Here is a 16,674-nt window from a genome sequence, read left to right as displayed (position 1 = left end):
GCCGGGAGGGCGGTCCGCCCGCCGCCGGCCTGAGGGAGACGCCGCCCGCCGCTCCGTCCCCGCGGCCTGAGGAGAGGCCGCCCCGCCGCCCGGCCTGAGGGAAGGGCCGCCCCGCCGCTCCGTCCCCGCGGCCTGAGGGAGAAGCCGTCCCCACCGCCCGGCCGCCCCGCCTGAGAGAAAGGCCGTCCCCGCCGCCCCGTCGTCCCCGCCGCTGCGGCGCGAGGAGGAGGAGCCTGCGGCCCCGCCCCCGCGAGCGAGGGACGGAGACGGCTCGCGGGACGGCGGAGGGCGCGGAGGGGCGGCCGGCCGGGCCTGCGCCCGAGCGAGCGGCGAGCGAGGGGTGAGGGGCCCGGAAGGAGCCGCACGCCCGCCTTCCCGGCCTGCGCCCGAGCCCGGAGCCCCGCGGCCGCCCAGGCCGGAGCGCGGCGGTCGCGCCGAGGCGAGCGGGGCTGGAGCCGAGGTCGGCGGCGCCCCGCGCGGGTAGGCAGGGCGGACTGCGGCGGGGAGCCCGGCGGTCGGACTTGCCCGGAGGCGGGTGTGGAGGAGAATCCCAGCCGAACCGAACCCGCAGGACTCAGCCGGCTTGTGGATAAGGAGCGGCCGCCAGGCCGGGCGACCGGGCGACGGTGCGGCACGCGAGCCGGGAACCCGTTTCATGGGGGCGGAGGCGAGGCCGGCCCCGGAGCCTGGATGAGGACGAGCGGAGCAGAACCCACTCAGGAAACGGCCTCCCGAAGCAGGCCGAACCCGGGCTGGGCCTGAGCCCCGGGCGGGAAGGCGCAGAAACCGGCGCGCTTCCAGGAAAGGGAAGGGGACGAGGTTTCCAGAGGGTCTCTGCTTTGTGGTGATTGCTACCATTTTAAAGGTAGAAAGCTTTCATTTCAGGTGTTCTCTGATTTTTTTTTTGATTTTTTTTTTTTTTGGGTGCGATCGGCTCATTTCAGAATCTCAAAACCTTTCATGTAAAAGCTTTTTTGTTTTTTAAAGGAAATTCATAATTTTGGTTCCCAGGGTCGCACTGGACTTGGAAGGAATGCTGTTGTGTACATACTATTGTATGGTTTAATTTATTTTTTTTTACCGTGCAAATCAGCTGGAAGATTTTTTTTTTCAGGTGCCAATTCGGATTTATTCATCCTTTTTTTGTTGTTGTTCCCTCATATATATCTGTTGTCGTTTTAAGCATTGGAGACCAGAGAATTTCCCCCTTTGGAGCTTAAGGCTCTCTTGCCAACAGAAGGACAGCTGGGAAAACTGGATTAAAAGGATGGTTTTTATCTGTATTTTGCAGTAAGACTGATATTTTGAAGGCATATTCTTTCTGTGATTCATTTTTTTCAGCCCATAGCGCTAACCTTGAAGAGATTTGTGGTTGGGTTTTGGTTTCTAAGGTCATCGTTTTTCCTCTTTTTCTTTCGTTTTTCTTTTTCTTTTTAAGAGGGGGGAGGGGAAAGGGGGTCTAAGAAAGGAGACCATGTTAACTGGTAGAAGTAGAATGGAGCTTCAGTTACCAGGATCCTGAGAGCTGGAGGACAGAGGATTCAGTCTTCGAGTTGGGAAGCCCTCCTCTCACCTTTCTTAAAAATTGCGAGGATTCAATCCTGATCAAGACGTCAAAACTACAGGACTCTGGAACCGTGGAGACACCGAGAAACCATGAGTGTAAGGTTACCGCAGAGTATAGACAGGTAGGTTTGCTAATAATGGGTTTTTCAATACTTACTTAAGGACGCACTGGGAGGGAGAGTGTTTGTTGCATTTTGATCAAAGGTTGCAAAAGGAGGGTCTGGGTGGGCAGTGGGAGTTGGGGAGGTAGGAGCAGGCACTGGTCTGCGGGGACTGTCCGGCATGTGTGTTTATCTTCCCTGTGTGTGTCCATGTTCAAAACGTCTTCTGAGTCAGTGGTTTTTTTCTTCAATTGAAGCAATAGACAGTGAAGCGAGGAGGGGGGAAGTGCCTGCAGCCGGCTTTGACTTTTGCCAGGCTGGAGGCTAAATTTGAGTCCCTAACTTGCCAGCCTAGCGGGTGGGAGGTGGGCACAAGTCTGAGTCTGCAAGGGTGGGTTGGGATTGGCTGTAGGTGTTGGAGCTGCTGGGGGAAGGGCCCTGGCAGGGGCGTGGGCCTCCACCGGGCTGGTTGTTGTGGAATGGTGGGGTTTGGTGGTGGAGTGGATCCAGTGTCTGAAATGAGGACGATGGTCGTGGCCTGAATGATGGCACAGAAACACCCTTTGCACCCCTACAGGGCTGGATTTTTACCGGTGGCTAATAATAGCCCCAAAATGCACAGGTCACTTTAGAATTGTTTCCTCTCCAAGGTTAAATTTTAACTTGAGACCTGCCAACCGGCTAATGCTGTAGGTTTAATCTTCCAAGGCGTTTCTAATAAGCTTGACTCTGCAAAATGGACTTTCCCTCTGCCTTGAGCCGGAAGGAGTTGTTTGGGGCTCTTCGGCCTGATGGGCAGATGCACTGGCCCTTAGAGCCCCCCACCCCCCCAGAGTCTCTCCAGCCTTGTCACTGGTAACACAATGGTTCACAGCTTTGGTAAGGTATCTGCTTTTCCCTCCCTCCCCTCCTTGTCCGCCCACTTTCTCCGTAAGAATCGGGAGGGGGTCATTGGTGGGTACTGCACGCACATTCTGACTGGACAGGACTGAACAAGCAAATGAAAGGACTGGACCTGGAAATATAGTATTGGCGAGATAAGAAAGACTGTTTGCAAAGAAATAGTTGCTTTCTTTGTGTCCACCTAACCTTTGCTAATCCATGCTAAGAATAATTTCTTTTTGGCTCTGGAATGTGGCCTAAGGTGCATATAATTTCTCTCTCCCAAACAGTGACCTCTGTATGGCCTCCGAGCCCTACTTAGATGGGTCCAGCAGTCCCCACACAGGAACCTGACTTAGCAGTGGAGAGGGGAAGGCAAACAGCCACAGAGAACAGAAAGTGCGCGTGGCTGGTTCAAACCTCCATCCTTCCACTTCTTGTTGGCTTCTCTGTAGTTGGACTCTTGTAAAGGGAGAGCTGAGGCATGGCACGGCCCGGGCTGAAGACGGCTACATGGCTGCCCTCCCTGTCTTCCTCTTGGAGTTGGGGAATTAGTGCACTTGCCTTTTGGAGATTTGGATGGTGGACTATTTCTCTGAATTCAGGGATGTGAGAAGATAGAAACCTGGGTGTTTGGGGGTGCAAACGGGGCAGTGAGGGTTCCTTCGCTGATGGGACATGTTCCTCTGGGAGTTTGGATAGCCCCACTGTTCTCAGGATTTGTATAGCATGGTACGTTTCTCTAAGTGCTTTCATAGGAACATATCACATTCGAGCCTCGCAGTATTTCCATGAGGCAGACAAAGCAGAGGCTATTCTTCCCATTTTACAGAACGGGTATTGAGGCTCAGAGAGGACACCTGGCTTGTCTGGTGTCAGACTTGCAGGTCTTCTGAATCTGAACCCGTGGCGCTTTGTGGCCCACCTGTCTAAACAGGTGTGTATGCTGGTCCCGTGGCGGGTGGAGGCACTGCTCCATTCTCGTTCTGGTAGTAGGTAAGATGATCTTCAGCAGTCCCTGGCGCTTTTTCACAGTCTTGGGGTGTGCACCTGCAGTTCTCCTGTGGGATAATGCAGCTTTGCAGCGTGAGAGCGTTCCTCGCCTTTCTCCGTACCCCGTCCCTTCGCCATTAGAGGATCAGTTCTAGGCAAGGCACGGCCCGCTTCAAGGTTCTGTACCCCGATCTTCCCCGTCAGCTGTGGGCTCCTTCTGGTGGACCTTCTGACATCTCAGGTTCAAGCTCCTATGGATTTGAAGTAATTCACAGTCTAGGCCACACTGGAGGGGCTGAGAGGAAGGAAACGCCCAGCTTGTGGAGTCAGGATTCTCCTTTCATTTATCCATTTGCTGTGGAGAAAGGCTGGTGTAAGGTGCTGTGAGAGTTTTAGAAAGTTAAAGTATGTAGTTCTTGCTCACAGCAAGTGTCAGTCTAATTGGGGAACTAGGGCAGGTCCAGGGGTCCTGTGGCCCACGTGCCAGCAGCACTGCCTGTCAACTGCAGGCTGGCAGGACGGTCTGCTCAGCCCTGCTCAGCTCTGTCCGGGCCCAGCGCCTTGGCCTTCTGTACACAGTGGACAAAAGAGGCTTGGAATGAATGAGCATGTGAGCAAGTAGAAATCCTCCCGTTTGGGAATTTTCAATGTTCGTGTGCTAATTTCAAGTGTAGCTAAAGGAAGGTCAATTGAGAGGCTCTAGGTGAAGTGGACTTTCCAGAAGGTTGGCAGCATGTTGGAACGAAACAGTGTCTGGAGAGAGTGGCTCAGAGTGAAGAAGGCTTTGGAATATTTATCTTACCCGCAGTGATTCCCGGGTCCAAAGAAACACAAGGTATTTGCGACTCATCTTTATCTTTCAGTGTTAATCAGTTATGAAAAATGGGCTAAGAATCGCTGTTTGTGTTCCTTTCAGGTTTTGTCCGTGGACAGACCCCTAGTTGCCCATTAATGTCTGTTCTCCTCAAAGTTTCTAAAAATACGATGTTCGATATTGCCAGCAGAGGTAATGATACTGAATTATTTTTATGGAATGGTAATGAGTTTTGCTAAGTCTTCTATAGCCATTTGCCTAATTCTCTATGGCAAATGTTTTGAGATGGCCAGGTGGGTTAGAATTTGCACCTATAAAACAGCTTTTCTCTATGCAGATAAGAAGTACTAGATTTCAGCCCAGAGTTCTTGGTTTGAGCCCTGGCATTCCGCTTCACTCTGTGACCTTGGGCAGGTCACATGCGCCTCTGGTTTCCTCATGTGTAAAGCAATAGCTCATTTATATGAAATGCTTTCCAGTCACAAACTTTTTCACAAACGTAGCGTGTCGTTTGAGGATTATAACATTTATTGCATCTCTGTCACGGGGTTGTTGAAAGGAGCAAATGAAATAAGATAACATATTTCAAATTGCTTTCTAAACTGTAAAACTGTATATAAATTTTAGATTGTAGATTTGGCTTTGATTTGGCTTCATGCACCACTTTCTGAACGAGCCCAAAACAAACTAGAGATCTTTCCGTTGTTTCAAGGAATTGAACCCGAGTGAACAGGCTTTTTGTTGCAGATGTGCATGGGGCTAGGAAGAAGGAACACTTTCCGGTGGTCAGGGTGTGACAGTACCGGAAGAGGAGAGGAGAGGAGGCGGTTACTGGCGGGTGGGAGAGGCTTCAGCCACCTCGGCTCCCTTAGATGGGGATGGGAAGGATTTGTTTTGTGATCTCTGGCCGATCCTTGTTTTAGAAGCTTGAGTTTTCCTAATTCAAAATAACCCAGACCCAGCCACTGTTCCTTATCAGGGGTCTGAGAGCGAGTGTAACCTTTCCCCAGTCTGTAGCCTTTCTGTCTGGCAGAGGCAAAATCACACATCAGGGGTGTGGAGGAGGGAGGGCAGTGGGGCGTAGGCCTGTCCTAGGCTGGAGCTTTCAGGCTGGTAGCTGAGGCTGAGGAGACGACTTGTGGGGGTGGGGGGTCCCCGGAATGCGACCCGCCTGGGCCTCAGGTTCTCATTGAGCTCTGGAGCAGGAACTCTCCAGACATGCAGCCGAGTTTCTCCCTGGTTCAGAAGATTGGCCTTCACTGCCCTGTCTGGGGGTGAGGAGAGCTGGCAGGGGACTTGCAGATGGAACACTCGGCGGTTAGTCACCATTCTGAGCAGGCGCGGGCTAAGCTTCACTTCAGCTACTCAGAATCACTTCTGAAAGAACACCCTTTGATTAACTAATTTATTTAGGGTTCTTTAATGGTCAAAGTACTGTCAGACAGAGCCCGCATCTTCCCGTTTAGAATAGAGAAAAAAATGCAGAAAGTTAAATGACAATAAGAGTTCATCAGAAATCAAAAAGACTCTAAAGAGCACACAGCTAGTTCCCAAATTAGTATAAAGACAGAGGGGTTCTGGAAGCCTATTGCCTCCCTGGAATAGAGTTGGAAAGCTTTGGGGTAGTGCCGGAATGCTTGACAGGGCTGGCGTTCTGACGCGAGCGGAGGGCCTTCTTGACTGTACAGTCCATAAACCAGGAGGGATTCACCTGTACTGACCGAATCCACTTCACGTCTTCAGAGTGCCGTTGCCTTCAAAAATACTTTGTATTGCTTTGTCAGTTTAAAAATGTAATGCCAAGATTTACCAAGGGGTTTGGAAGCCCCTTTTCCCCCTGGACTGTGCGTTCTTCCTTCTCAGTCACCGTTTTGGGAGAGCCCCGACACGACCTGCTGGTGGCCTCCAGGGCCACTCGTCTGCCCCATGGGGGTAAGCAGGACTAAAGAAGCTGCAGATTCTGGTCTCGAAAGGAAAAAGCATCATGCTTTATTAAAAGTCACGTTAGACCTCCTGTGAAGGTAGGTTTGGGGTTCTGAGGAGAGAACCCCGGCGTCTGAGTTACTAGATGAGGGAGCTAGGACCCCCGACCCTAGGGCTCTGCTCCCCCAGCTGTTATGTTACGTTCTCGGAGCCTCTGGAAACAAGGCCTTGTGTCTTTCCTTTCAGCGAGCCAGGACTTTGTTTTTCAGCAGCCCTTATCTGGCCTTCCTGAAAAACGAGTGAAAATGAAAGTTTGGAAATACCGGGGAACAGAGCTGTCAAATGAACTGGAAGAGGCAAGCCGGAGGACGAGGGCAGAAGGGCTGGGCAGTGTAGTCCCAGTAGGACCGGAGTAGGGTTTGCAAGGTGCTTGTTTTCCGGGTCTAGAAGAACACCCAGATTTGTGCTCCTATAACCCTGGGCAGATATGGGGCATAAATCACACAAGTTGGAAGGGGTCGCCTTGCCCTTTCTCTTGACTCCAAATAGGGTGTCTCTCGAGCGAGTTAGGACAGTCGTCTTGTGGACGGTGGTTCCATGAGTCCAGCAGTTGTAAATTCGTACAACCACCTTCTTTTGCTGCAGTTTGAGTCCCTTTTATTGTCTTTTAATTCCAATTTCAGTCTAGGCCTAAAGCCACTAGTATCCCTCTCTCATCTTCATTGACTTCTTCCAGATTTTTCTCCTCATTCTAACGAACAGCAAACTAAGACATTCATGTCTTAGTGAGAAAGGGGTTTTGAAAAATTAGAGTGAAGTGATTTCAGAGTCTTGATTTCCAGCACTTTCTCCTCCGGTATTTGAAGCTACTACAAACTGGTGTGATGGAATCTGTAGTCTCCAGTCATGGCCTGGCATCCGAGGGATGGCCCTGACCTGTGCCACTTGGAATCGGTTGGTTGGACAGCAGGTATTTATCAGATGGCTCCGTGCTCAGCTCAGTTCTTGTTCTGGTGGATAATGTGTTAGAGTGTGGAGCGTACGTTCTTGTTGGGAAATGTTATTAACAAAACAACAAAAACGTGGTGCATAATTGCTGAATCTTGATGTGCACCAAAAAGAGGAGAAAGTCGGTGCTAAAGACAATAGCTGGGCGGTGGAGGGTGGGGGGGTAGTTAGAAGTTACATGGATGGAAGAAAGGGAGGAGGCCATTTCAGATGGGGGCACCATAAGCAAAGGTTCCGGGGCAGAACAGCACGGGGTTGTCTCAGGATGTAAGATTGTGGGTCTTTGTAAAGTAGAGAGAAATTACGTTGTCAAGCCCGGGGGTAAAGGTATTCAGACTGGATATGGTAGGAAAAGGGGAGCCAGTAAAGGTTATGTGATAGGTGGTGACAAAACTCGTGTTCGGCGAGAGGATTCTGATGTTAATGTGTAGATGCAAAGAGAACTTGGGGCCGAGGGCCAGCGAGGAGTTTTTGCAGCAATCTTGGCAAAAGATGATGTGGAAAAAAGAGGGGTGGGATCTGAAAGGCAGTTTGGAAGGAGAGTCAGCAAGGGATGTTCAGGCCAATCAGACGTTATTCCCGAGGTTTTAAGACTCGCTGAGGAGAAGGTCTGAGCTGTTACACAGAGAAGAGACCATCGTTCAGAAGGCATTTTCCTCCCGACCGTACCCAGCAGGTCACTGAATACGGCACGTCAAATGGCAGTCATCTTGCCAAGACCCTGAGCTTGGGCCATTTCTACCAGACAGTTTTTTACCAGCCTTTTCCAGGGAGGGAGATGGGGGGGTGAGTTCTGGGAGCCCCCTGAGTAATTCGGGTCCCAGTATGAGGGCAGCACAGATGTGGTGGACCCTGGGTAAGGACTTGTTCTCGCAGAGCAGACTCAGCTCCAGGGTTGAAGGGACATCGACGCAGAGGCCACCCTCGTAGCACATTTCGAGGACAGGACATTGAGGGAGACCACTGTGTGAGCCCCAGCTCAGCCCCCAACTAGCTGTGTGGCCAGGGTGACTGCATGAACGCTGTCGTGAATTCTGGAACCAAACGTGGTGAGTGTTGGTAAGGCCCTGCGTTTGCCAAGGACCCCAGAGGGGCCTGAACGCTCAGCGCCCGCCCCCCCAGAAGGCCTGTGTTTGGGTGCCCAGGCCTGTGCGGATTCTAACCCCAGCACTGACGGGCTTGGCTGTGGGGCGCACTGAACCAGCACAAAAGCGCAGTTAAGAGTCGGTGCATAAGGCCGCCTCAGGCGCTCCTTTACTAGGATCCCAGCTTCTTTCCTTCCCAGCCCAACCTCCCCAGCCCGGGGACCAGGTCCTGGCCTCTTCTGGGACTTCAGCCCACCTCCCACTGAGTGCAGGTCTGATGGCTGCACCTGTTTCAGGTGGACGAGCCTGCCTCCTGGGCCCAAGTCACTCTCCACACCTTTCCCTGAGTGTTCTTTCTCCCCCAGTCTTGCTTCCTTCAAGGAAACCTTTTCTGGTTAGTACCGTCAAACTTGATACACTCTATTATTTAGCATTGCTTTGGCCCCTGTTTATAGCAGTTCAGCTCTTATTTATGTGTATAAAATAATTTATGTAAAAGTTCTAGCAGGATGTGTAGCACCATAAATAAATGTTGGTGCTCTTCTCTCCTTTGCGTGTTTTATGTTGGTTGTTATGTCTCGCCTTGATCCTCAGGGTCCAGAGAGATGCCTCTTCATTTTTCTGGACTGTCTGTCTTCTAGTGCCCTATCCAGTTCTCTTTACATCGGTAATATTCCTACGTGCTGTTGCCTGACTTGAACTGCAGCTTATTCTTGACATCCTGACTCCCTCCGTGCCTAGCCAAGGGATTGCAAGAAAGCAGCTCTAAACATGCTGTTAGGAACCGAGAGGAGACTCCCCCATTCTTCCTGGAGCAGCCTTGTTGGGGTTGCTCCCCTTGGGCTCCTCAGAGCTGGGGTTCCCCAGCTGCTGCCGGGTCTCCGGCCGCGTTTTCCCGCAGGGCCTAAGAGGCCGGGCCCCCCCTGCCGCTGCTGCCTGCCCCAGGCTGGCCCCATTCATTCACAGGGCTCGGCCTCAGGAGCTTCCCACCGGGAGACTGGCTGCAGGTGAGGCTGCAGTTGTCGGGGCCAGCACACAGCAAATAGCTTGGGAGTGGGGCCCGCAGACCCTCTTCCCCTCGGCCCTGGGGGAGGGCACAGCACCAGGAACAGGGTGCGAGGGTCAGGAAGAGTCGTGCTGCCCCTCACATAAGGGGGCCGGTCCATTTAGCACGTCCTCGCTGGCATGGTGCCCCTCGGGGCAGTGGATTCCCGGGAGGCAGTCACATCCCTGCCCGAGGATCCCGCGCAGCTTCGTGGGGAGGCAGTCGACGGGAGCTGTACGAGCAGCCTGCTTCTCTTCTGTGAACTCAGTTGCAGCACGTGGGAGGGACAGTGAAGAAGGTTCCCAGAGGAGGGGACCTTGCAGTTGAGTCCTACAAATGAGAGCCAGGCTTGAGCAAGGGAAAGTCCAGGCTGTGGGGACAGCACGTTCAGAAGACAGAAGGCAAGAATGGGCGCTTGAACATCTCTGCTCTGTGCTGAGGTCGCAGAACAAGGAATCAGTGAGCCTGAAGAGCAGGCAGGAGCTGGCGCCTAGCGGCCGTGTTGTCCTCCTGCTCGGGTTTGGACTTCACCCTGAGGGCCGTGGAGGGCCACTGCAAGACTAAGTAGGGATGACGTGATCAGATATGCCCTGGCTGCAGTGTGGACGGTCAGCGTGAAAGAATGAAAGACTAGAGAGGGAAGACGGATTAGGAGACCGTGTGGCCATCTGGGCAGGAGGTGAGGGTGGCCTCCACTAGGGAAGTGACTTGTACATGGTCACAAATCCAGGATTTGAATATTTCATGCCAATCTCTTCTGAGCTGCAAAGTTTCCTTTGAAAAATCAGCTGACAGCCTTATGGGAGCTCCCATGTAGGGAACTAACTGCTTTTCTCTTGCTACTTTAAGATTCTCTCTTTGTCTTTAAGCTTTGGCATTTTAATTATAACTGCCTTGGTGTGGGCCTCTTTGGGTTCATCTTGTTTGGGACTCTCTGCACTTCCTGGGCTTGTGTGTCTGTTTCCTTCACCTAGTGAGGGAAGTTTTCTGTCATTATTTCTTCAAATAGGTTTTCAATCCCTTGCTGTCTCTGTTCTCCTTCTGGCATCGCTATGATGTGAATGTTGGTATACTTGGTGTTGTCCCAGAGGCCCCTTAAATTATCCTTATCGTCTTAAATCCTTTTTTCTTTTTGCTGTTCCGATTGGGTGTTTTCTGCTGTCTTGTCTTCCAAATCACTGACTCGCTCCTCTGCTTTGTCTGATCTACTCCTGAGTCCCTCTCATGTATTCTTCATTTCAGTTATTGCATTCTTCATTTCTGACTGGTTCTTTTTTATGTTTTCTGTCTACTTTTTATGTCTCCTACCTCTTTGTTGAAGTTCTCCCTGAGATCATTGAGCATCCTCCTAACCAGTGTTTGAACTCTGTATCTGCTAGATTGTTTGTCTCTGTTTTGTTTAGTTCTTTTTCTGGAGTTTCGTCCTGTTCTTTCATTTGGGATGTGTTCCTTTGTCTCCTCATTTTGGCTGCCTCCCTGTGTTTGTTTCTATGTATTAGTCAGATCACCTACATTTCCCAGTCTTGGCAGGTGGCCTTATGTAGCAGGTGTCCTGTGGGGCCCAGTGGTGCAGTCTCCCTGGTCACCTGAGCTGGGTGCTCCAGGTGTGTCCCTCGTGAAAGTTGTGTGTGCCCTTGTGTTGTAATTGAGCCTTGATTGCTATTGGCACGTTAGTAGGTAGGATTGACCCTCAGGCTGACTGACTGTTGAGGACTGGCTGTGACTACAGTGGAGGAACTGTTGTGCAGGGGCTGACACCATGGAGCGGGATTCGATTTAGTGGGGCTCTGGTGCCTGCCGAGTCCACCCTTTGGGTGTGTCATTTATGGCACTAATTGGGTGGTGCTCTGGTGTGGTCTGAAGCTGGCCAAAAGTGTGTTCATGCTGGGGCCTCTTGGGAGGGGCTCTGGTGCAAGCCAAGGTCTGCCTCTGCCTGTGTCTGGCCCGTGGCTGCCTGGTAGGCACTACAAAGTGATCTGCAATTGGTCGCTGCCTGTGCCGGGCTTGGAGGCTCCTGGGAAAGGCTATGCTGAGAACCAAAGCTGGCTGCCCTAGTGCTGGGCTTGGGGTCGCTTAGCAAGAGGGCCAGATGCTGCTTGTTTGGGGTTTGTGGACCTTTGAGAAAAGGTCTTTAGGAAAATCTGCCGTGCGACCCTAGGCCAACTGCTTGTGTGGGTTAGCGTCTGAAATAGATTCGGGCTGGGCGCGTGAATTGGGTGGGGCCGGGTCTCAGAGAATCACAAGGATAGGGTGACAGTGGTGTTAGCTGGATAACAGAGACTCAGCCGTGGTGCCCACCTTTGCCTCCGCTGGGTCGGGGAGGGCTCAACAAAGTAACAGTGGCACCTGCACTTTATCCAGGAGAGAGCTGCCCCTCCAGTCCTCACCCTGAGGCCAGACAGTTCATCTCCCCATAAGTCCCTGGTGCTTTTTGAGCTGCTGTCCCTTCTTTGGAGCTCTGGGCGAGTGTTTGTGGGCAAGTGAGTCTGTGCTCAGGCCCTGTAAGAGGATGCCTGGGTCTACAGCAGCCCTGTCTCACCCGGACTGAGTCCCTGCTGGTTCTCACAGCTTGATGTTGTGGGGACTCCTCTTCTTGGCACTGGTTCTCTGGGTGGGGAGCCCAGTGTGGGGCTGGGACCCCTCCCTCCTCCCTCCTCCAGGGGGACCTCCACAGCCAAGATAATTCTCCCAGTACTCTTCCTCTTCCTCCTCTTTCTTCTTCTTCTTCTTCTTGTAATTCTATTTTTTTATATATCCTTCCCAATTCTTAACCACACACATGGGTGTGGGACCAGCCTATTTCACATTTCCGCTCCTCCTACTAGTCTCAGTGTGGCTTCTTTATTCCCTTAGTTATAGGAGTTCTGTTCAACTAGTCTTCAGGTGGTTCTCAAGGGTGGTGGTTCTATAATTTAGTTGTAATTTTGATGTGTTTGTGGGAGGCGACGAGCATCGCATTTGCCTACTTCGCCATCTTGACTGGAAGTCCCCAGTGGTGTTTAGTATATTCACAGAATTGTGTAACCATGCCCACTATCTAATTCCAGAAGATTCTCATCACCCACAAAGAAACCTTGTACCCATTAGCAGTCACCTCCTGCTCCTCCCCTCAGTCAGCCTCTGGTCTACTTTCTGTCTCTATGGATTCACCTCCTCTGGACATTTCACATTAATGGAATTACCAGTATGTGGCCTTTTGTGTCTGGCTTCTTCCACTTAACGTGCTATAGTCTAGGTTCATCCATGTTGTAGCGTGTGTCAGTACTACTCCTTACTCCTTCCCAGATGACCGACGGCTCCCAGAACAGGTGTCCCAGACAGTTGCAGAAGTGGCATTCCATTTATGAGAGGTCACCTGGTGTCACTTCTGCCTTCCTCTTTCTGGTTGAGGGAGTCACAAAGGCCCACATAGGGTCAGGAGGGGTGTAGACCCACGTCTGGGTGGGAAGGCAAGCTCTGGGAGCGCGTGAAGATGGAAGTAGGGTCACGTAGTGACTTCTGGGAAATCAGGTGGCCAGGTGCGTACGTCCTTTCCCACTATATCTGTCTCTCCTGTCCTTCAAATACCAGCCCAAACCCACTCAGCTAGCGAGGTCTTCATGGTTAAGTCCGTGGCTCAGCTTTTTCTTCTGCTGTCTCTCACCACGTAGGTCCCTGTTGGTTTTTGTGTGACATCTGTTCATCTTTTCCTATCAATACCCCCTTTAGTGTCAGCTAGCACCCCAAAATAGTTTACTGAAATCTCCAGTGGGGGGTTGCCCAGTAGCATTCATCAGCTAGTTCAAATGTTGACTGGTTCTCTCTCGGTTAAAGGTTGTTGCAGTTTTTCATACTGACTGACCCCTAACCCTGGCCCATCTGGTCCCTTAAGGAAACCCAAGGCCCACACCCTTTGGTTCCCTTACATGGTATTACATCCGGCCATAACCGCATACAGGAGACGAGCCATAATGACAACGAGCGTTTGTCCAGCACTTGACTATGATTTGCAAAGTGCTTTAATAGCCATTCCAATACGTACTCATTACAGTTGTTGTTCTCCTTTCGGATGAGAAAGCCGAGGCTCATGGGAGTTGACTTGGAATCACGTTGGCTCTAAATCCTGGGCCCCTCCCCTTGCTTTGGCCGTGGTTTGGCGCTGGTAATCACCCAGAGCCCTGCAGCCCCACGACGCTGATCGCAGCAGTCCCTCCACTCCTATCCCCGGTCAGGGACGAGAACGCGGCTGCAGTCCTCTACCAGTCTAGCCTCCTTGCTCTGGAACCGTTGTCACTTGTCAATCCAGGGCTCTGAGCTTTGTTTCTTCCCCGGGGTCTTGCCTCTGCCGCTTTGATTATTTACCCCAGAGGTTGCGCTGCTTGTGATCTTGGGGACCTTGTGGGCTTAGTTACTTTGGAGAAGTGCGCTCCCTGTTTGGTGTCTGTGTGTGTGAGAGTGTGTGTGTGTGTGTGTGAGTGTGTGTGTGTGTGTGTGTGTGTGTACGTGCGTTAATTCCAGGGAGAGGGTCTGAGAAGTAGTGCTTAACAGAATAGGAAGCACAGAAAGAGTACAAGGATGGGGAGGTAGCTAGCGAAGGTAGAAGAATCTCCAAAAATGGTCATTGTGAAGTCCCCTTTTCTTCCGTTGAGAAAAGTACAGGCAATGTGAAACTGATGCCCCGCCGGTGACCTGCCTCCAAAGTGACACTTCTGTCACCAGGGGTGCTTCACCAGAAGCCGGCTTGCTCTCGTTTCCTGTCTCAGCGATCATATACTCGGTGAGTTTTCCCAGGAACCAGGGTGCAGGGCCGGCACAGGCTGAATCCATTTCCTGGAATCATGCCGCGGTGCCAAGTGGTCCACAGAGCTTTCGTTCTTCCCAGCACTCCCCACCAGTGCACTTCGAGCACACACATCCGGGAGGCAGCGCCTGGTGGGTGACGGAACACCTCTCCTGTCCGTCCCTGGGCCTGGGCCTCCCCAGGACACACTGTTCTGACAGCTCTCCCCAGCTCGGGGAAGTGCCCCTTCCGATGCGACTTAGCTCCTCGTCTTCTTCCCCTGGATGGGGTGCCTCCTTCCCTGGTGGTAATTACTGGGAGCCTACTCATCCGTGTGGCTGCCCAGTCTGTCATCATCAATCTCCGCGAGAGCCTTTTATATGAAAGCTGCAAGGTTAGAAAATACATTGCCTGCGGCAGAGAGATTACTGACTCAGAGGCTGGGAACCCACAGCTTCAGGAAGGTGTGGAGGGCCCAGCGGGAGGCAAGCATGAGATAGGCAGCTGGGAGCATGGGTCCTGCGGGAACTGGGGTGCTTTTCCCTCTCTACCACTCGTTCGCCCCATCTCATTTTGGCCACCAGCTTCTCCGTCCGCATCTGTTCCTGCCCTGTACTTCGTGCCCATCTCTCTTCTGAGACAGGTGGTCCCTAATGGACACAGGTGGTCCCTGGCTTTAGGGAACCTAGAGGCTTGTGGGAAAGGCACGTGCAAAAGACCTGTGGATCCCTCAGCAGCAGGATGCTTTCCTGGGAGGGGGCGTGAGGCTCCGCAGGTCGCACCTGGAGCTCTTACTGTCAGCTTTAGACAGGCGTCCCCGCCCGGATTTTACCTTTCGAGTCTTACATAGCAATTCATCAGCTTCAACAAGAAATGTTGGCACACCAAGTCTGTGTGCCAGCACTGCGCTGCAGACTGTGGGGATTTAATACGTAACCTGAGGTAAGTGTTCAAAAATGTGAAAGGAATAGCCACTCGAGATGCCAGAAAAGTGACGAATCTGACACACCTTTTAAAAGATTTTCTCTGCTATTAGGAATAGACCGGGGGTTCAAGAGAAAAGCAGGAAGAACTCTTAGTTATTGGCATAATCTAGGCTAGAGGTGATGGGCATAATTCCCAAGTTCAAAATCTCTGTTGTTTTCACTATGACACAGATACAGGCCTCTTACACTTGGGGGTAGGGTAGGTTTCAGTGGGGTTCTGTTCCCTGCCCCATACATCTTATCTTTAATGCATCTTTATGGGCTGAAGATAAAGGGAATTATTACAAATGTACCGTAAAGTCAAGAGATAAATACATTAAGATGTAACATGCACGGCAAGTCGGGCATCTCCCACACCTGCACACAGATTTTCGTGCATCAGTGAATGGCCAACTTCATGCTACGTCATCTAACCACCAGGACTTCACAGTCCACGGCTGTTTCTTTGCATCATAGTCATCCGGTGCTCGCAGTGCTTTGCAGTTTTAGAGTTTGCGTGTTTTCATGTACATTCGTTCCTTATAACAGCTTTATTGAGATATAATTTACCTGCCATAAAATTCATCCTCAAGGTGTGCAACCATCACCACACTACCTAATTCCAGACATTTTCATCCCCCTGAAAAGAAACCTCGTATCCATTCGCAGCCACGGCGTGTTCCCCCCACAGCCTCAGGCACCACTAATCTACTTCCTGTCTCTACGGATTTGCCTATTCTGGACATTTCATATAAATGGGATCATACAAGGCATGATCAAAAAATGTGAATGTTTAAATTTAAAACAATTATTACAGTAAAAGACACATTGCCATTAATCCCCCTCAAAATACTCCCCCTCTCTTCGAACACACTTCACCCATCATTCTTGACACTTTCTGAAGCAGTTCTGGAAGTCCTCTCGTGTCTTTAGTTGTGCTGTCATGGCTGCCTTGATGTCCTGAATCATTTTGACTTTGGGGAAAAGCCAGAAGTCTCATCGTGCCAGAGCTGGTGAATAAGGTGGATGAGGACACACCGTAATGTTTTTATTTGACAGAAACTGCCATATACCAGAAGCAATGTGTGACACGGAGCGTTGTCATGATGGAGGATAAAGTGAAAACACTCAGGAAAGAGGACTTCCAGAACTGCTGCAGAAAGTGGCAAGAATGACGGGATAAGTGTGTTTGAAGCAAAGGGGATATTTTGAGGGGGATTAATGGCAATGTGTCTTTTACTGTAATACCTTTTTAAAATATTCGCTGTATTTTTTGATCACACCTCATATGTTTGAGCCCGTTTGCAGTTCTCTTGGGTACGTACCTAGTGGAGAATTGCTGGATCATGTGGTATCTCTGTTTAGCATTTTGAGGAACTGCCAGACTGCTTTCCATCGTGGCTGCACCATTTTACAGTCCCGGCTGCAGTTTATGAGGGTTTCTGACTCCACGTCCTTGCCAACCCTTGTTATATTTGCCTTTTTATCACAGCCAGCCTGTGGGTGTAAAGTGGCGTCTCATCCCTGTACTGA

At 51.2% G+C, this 16,674-nt stretch overlaps 1 protein-coding gene across 10 annotated transcripts in view; it reads left to right on the top strand.

The window, feature by feature from the left end:
- The first annotated feature begins 431 nt into the window (after window positions 1-431).
- The window catches only part of ARHGEF11 (Rho guanine nucleotide exchange factor 11), a 74,584-nt gene continuing 58,341 nt past the window's right edge, over window positions 432-16,674 (top strand). For 9 of the 10 annotated variants that reach the window (XM_033092271.1, XM_033092266.1, XM_033092269.1 and 6 more), the window contains exon 1: window positions 433-1,688. In XM_033092271.1, coding sequence (XP_032948162.1) covers window positions 1,657-1,688 — 32 coding nt within the window. In that variant the 5' untranslated portion in view covers window positions 433-1,656. Of the gene's footprint in view, window positions 1,689-16,674 lie in introns of all 10 variants that reach the window. The other variant, XM_033092272.1, reaches the window with a different exon arrangement.

The sequence above is a fragment of the Rhinolophus ferrumequinum genome, chromosome 22, assembly GCF_004115265.2.
Source record: "Rhinolophus ferrumequinum isolate MPI-CBG mRhiFer1 chromosome 22, mRhiFer1_v1.p, whole genome shotgun sequence".
Classification (NCBI taxonomy): domain Eukaryota; kingdom Metazoa; phylum Chordata; class Mammalia; order Chiroptera; family Rhinolophidae; genus Rhinolophus; species Rhinolophus ferrumequinum.
Note: the sequence above shows the minus strand (reverse complement) of the source record. Positions and strands in the feature narration are given on the sequence as shown.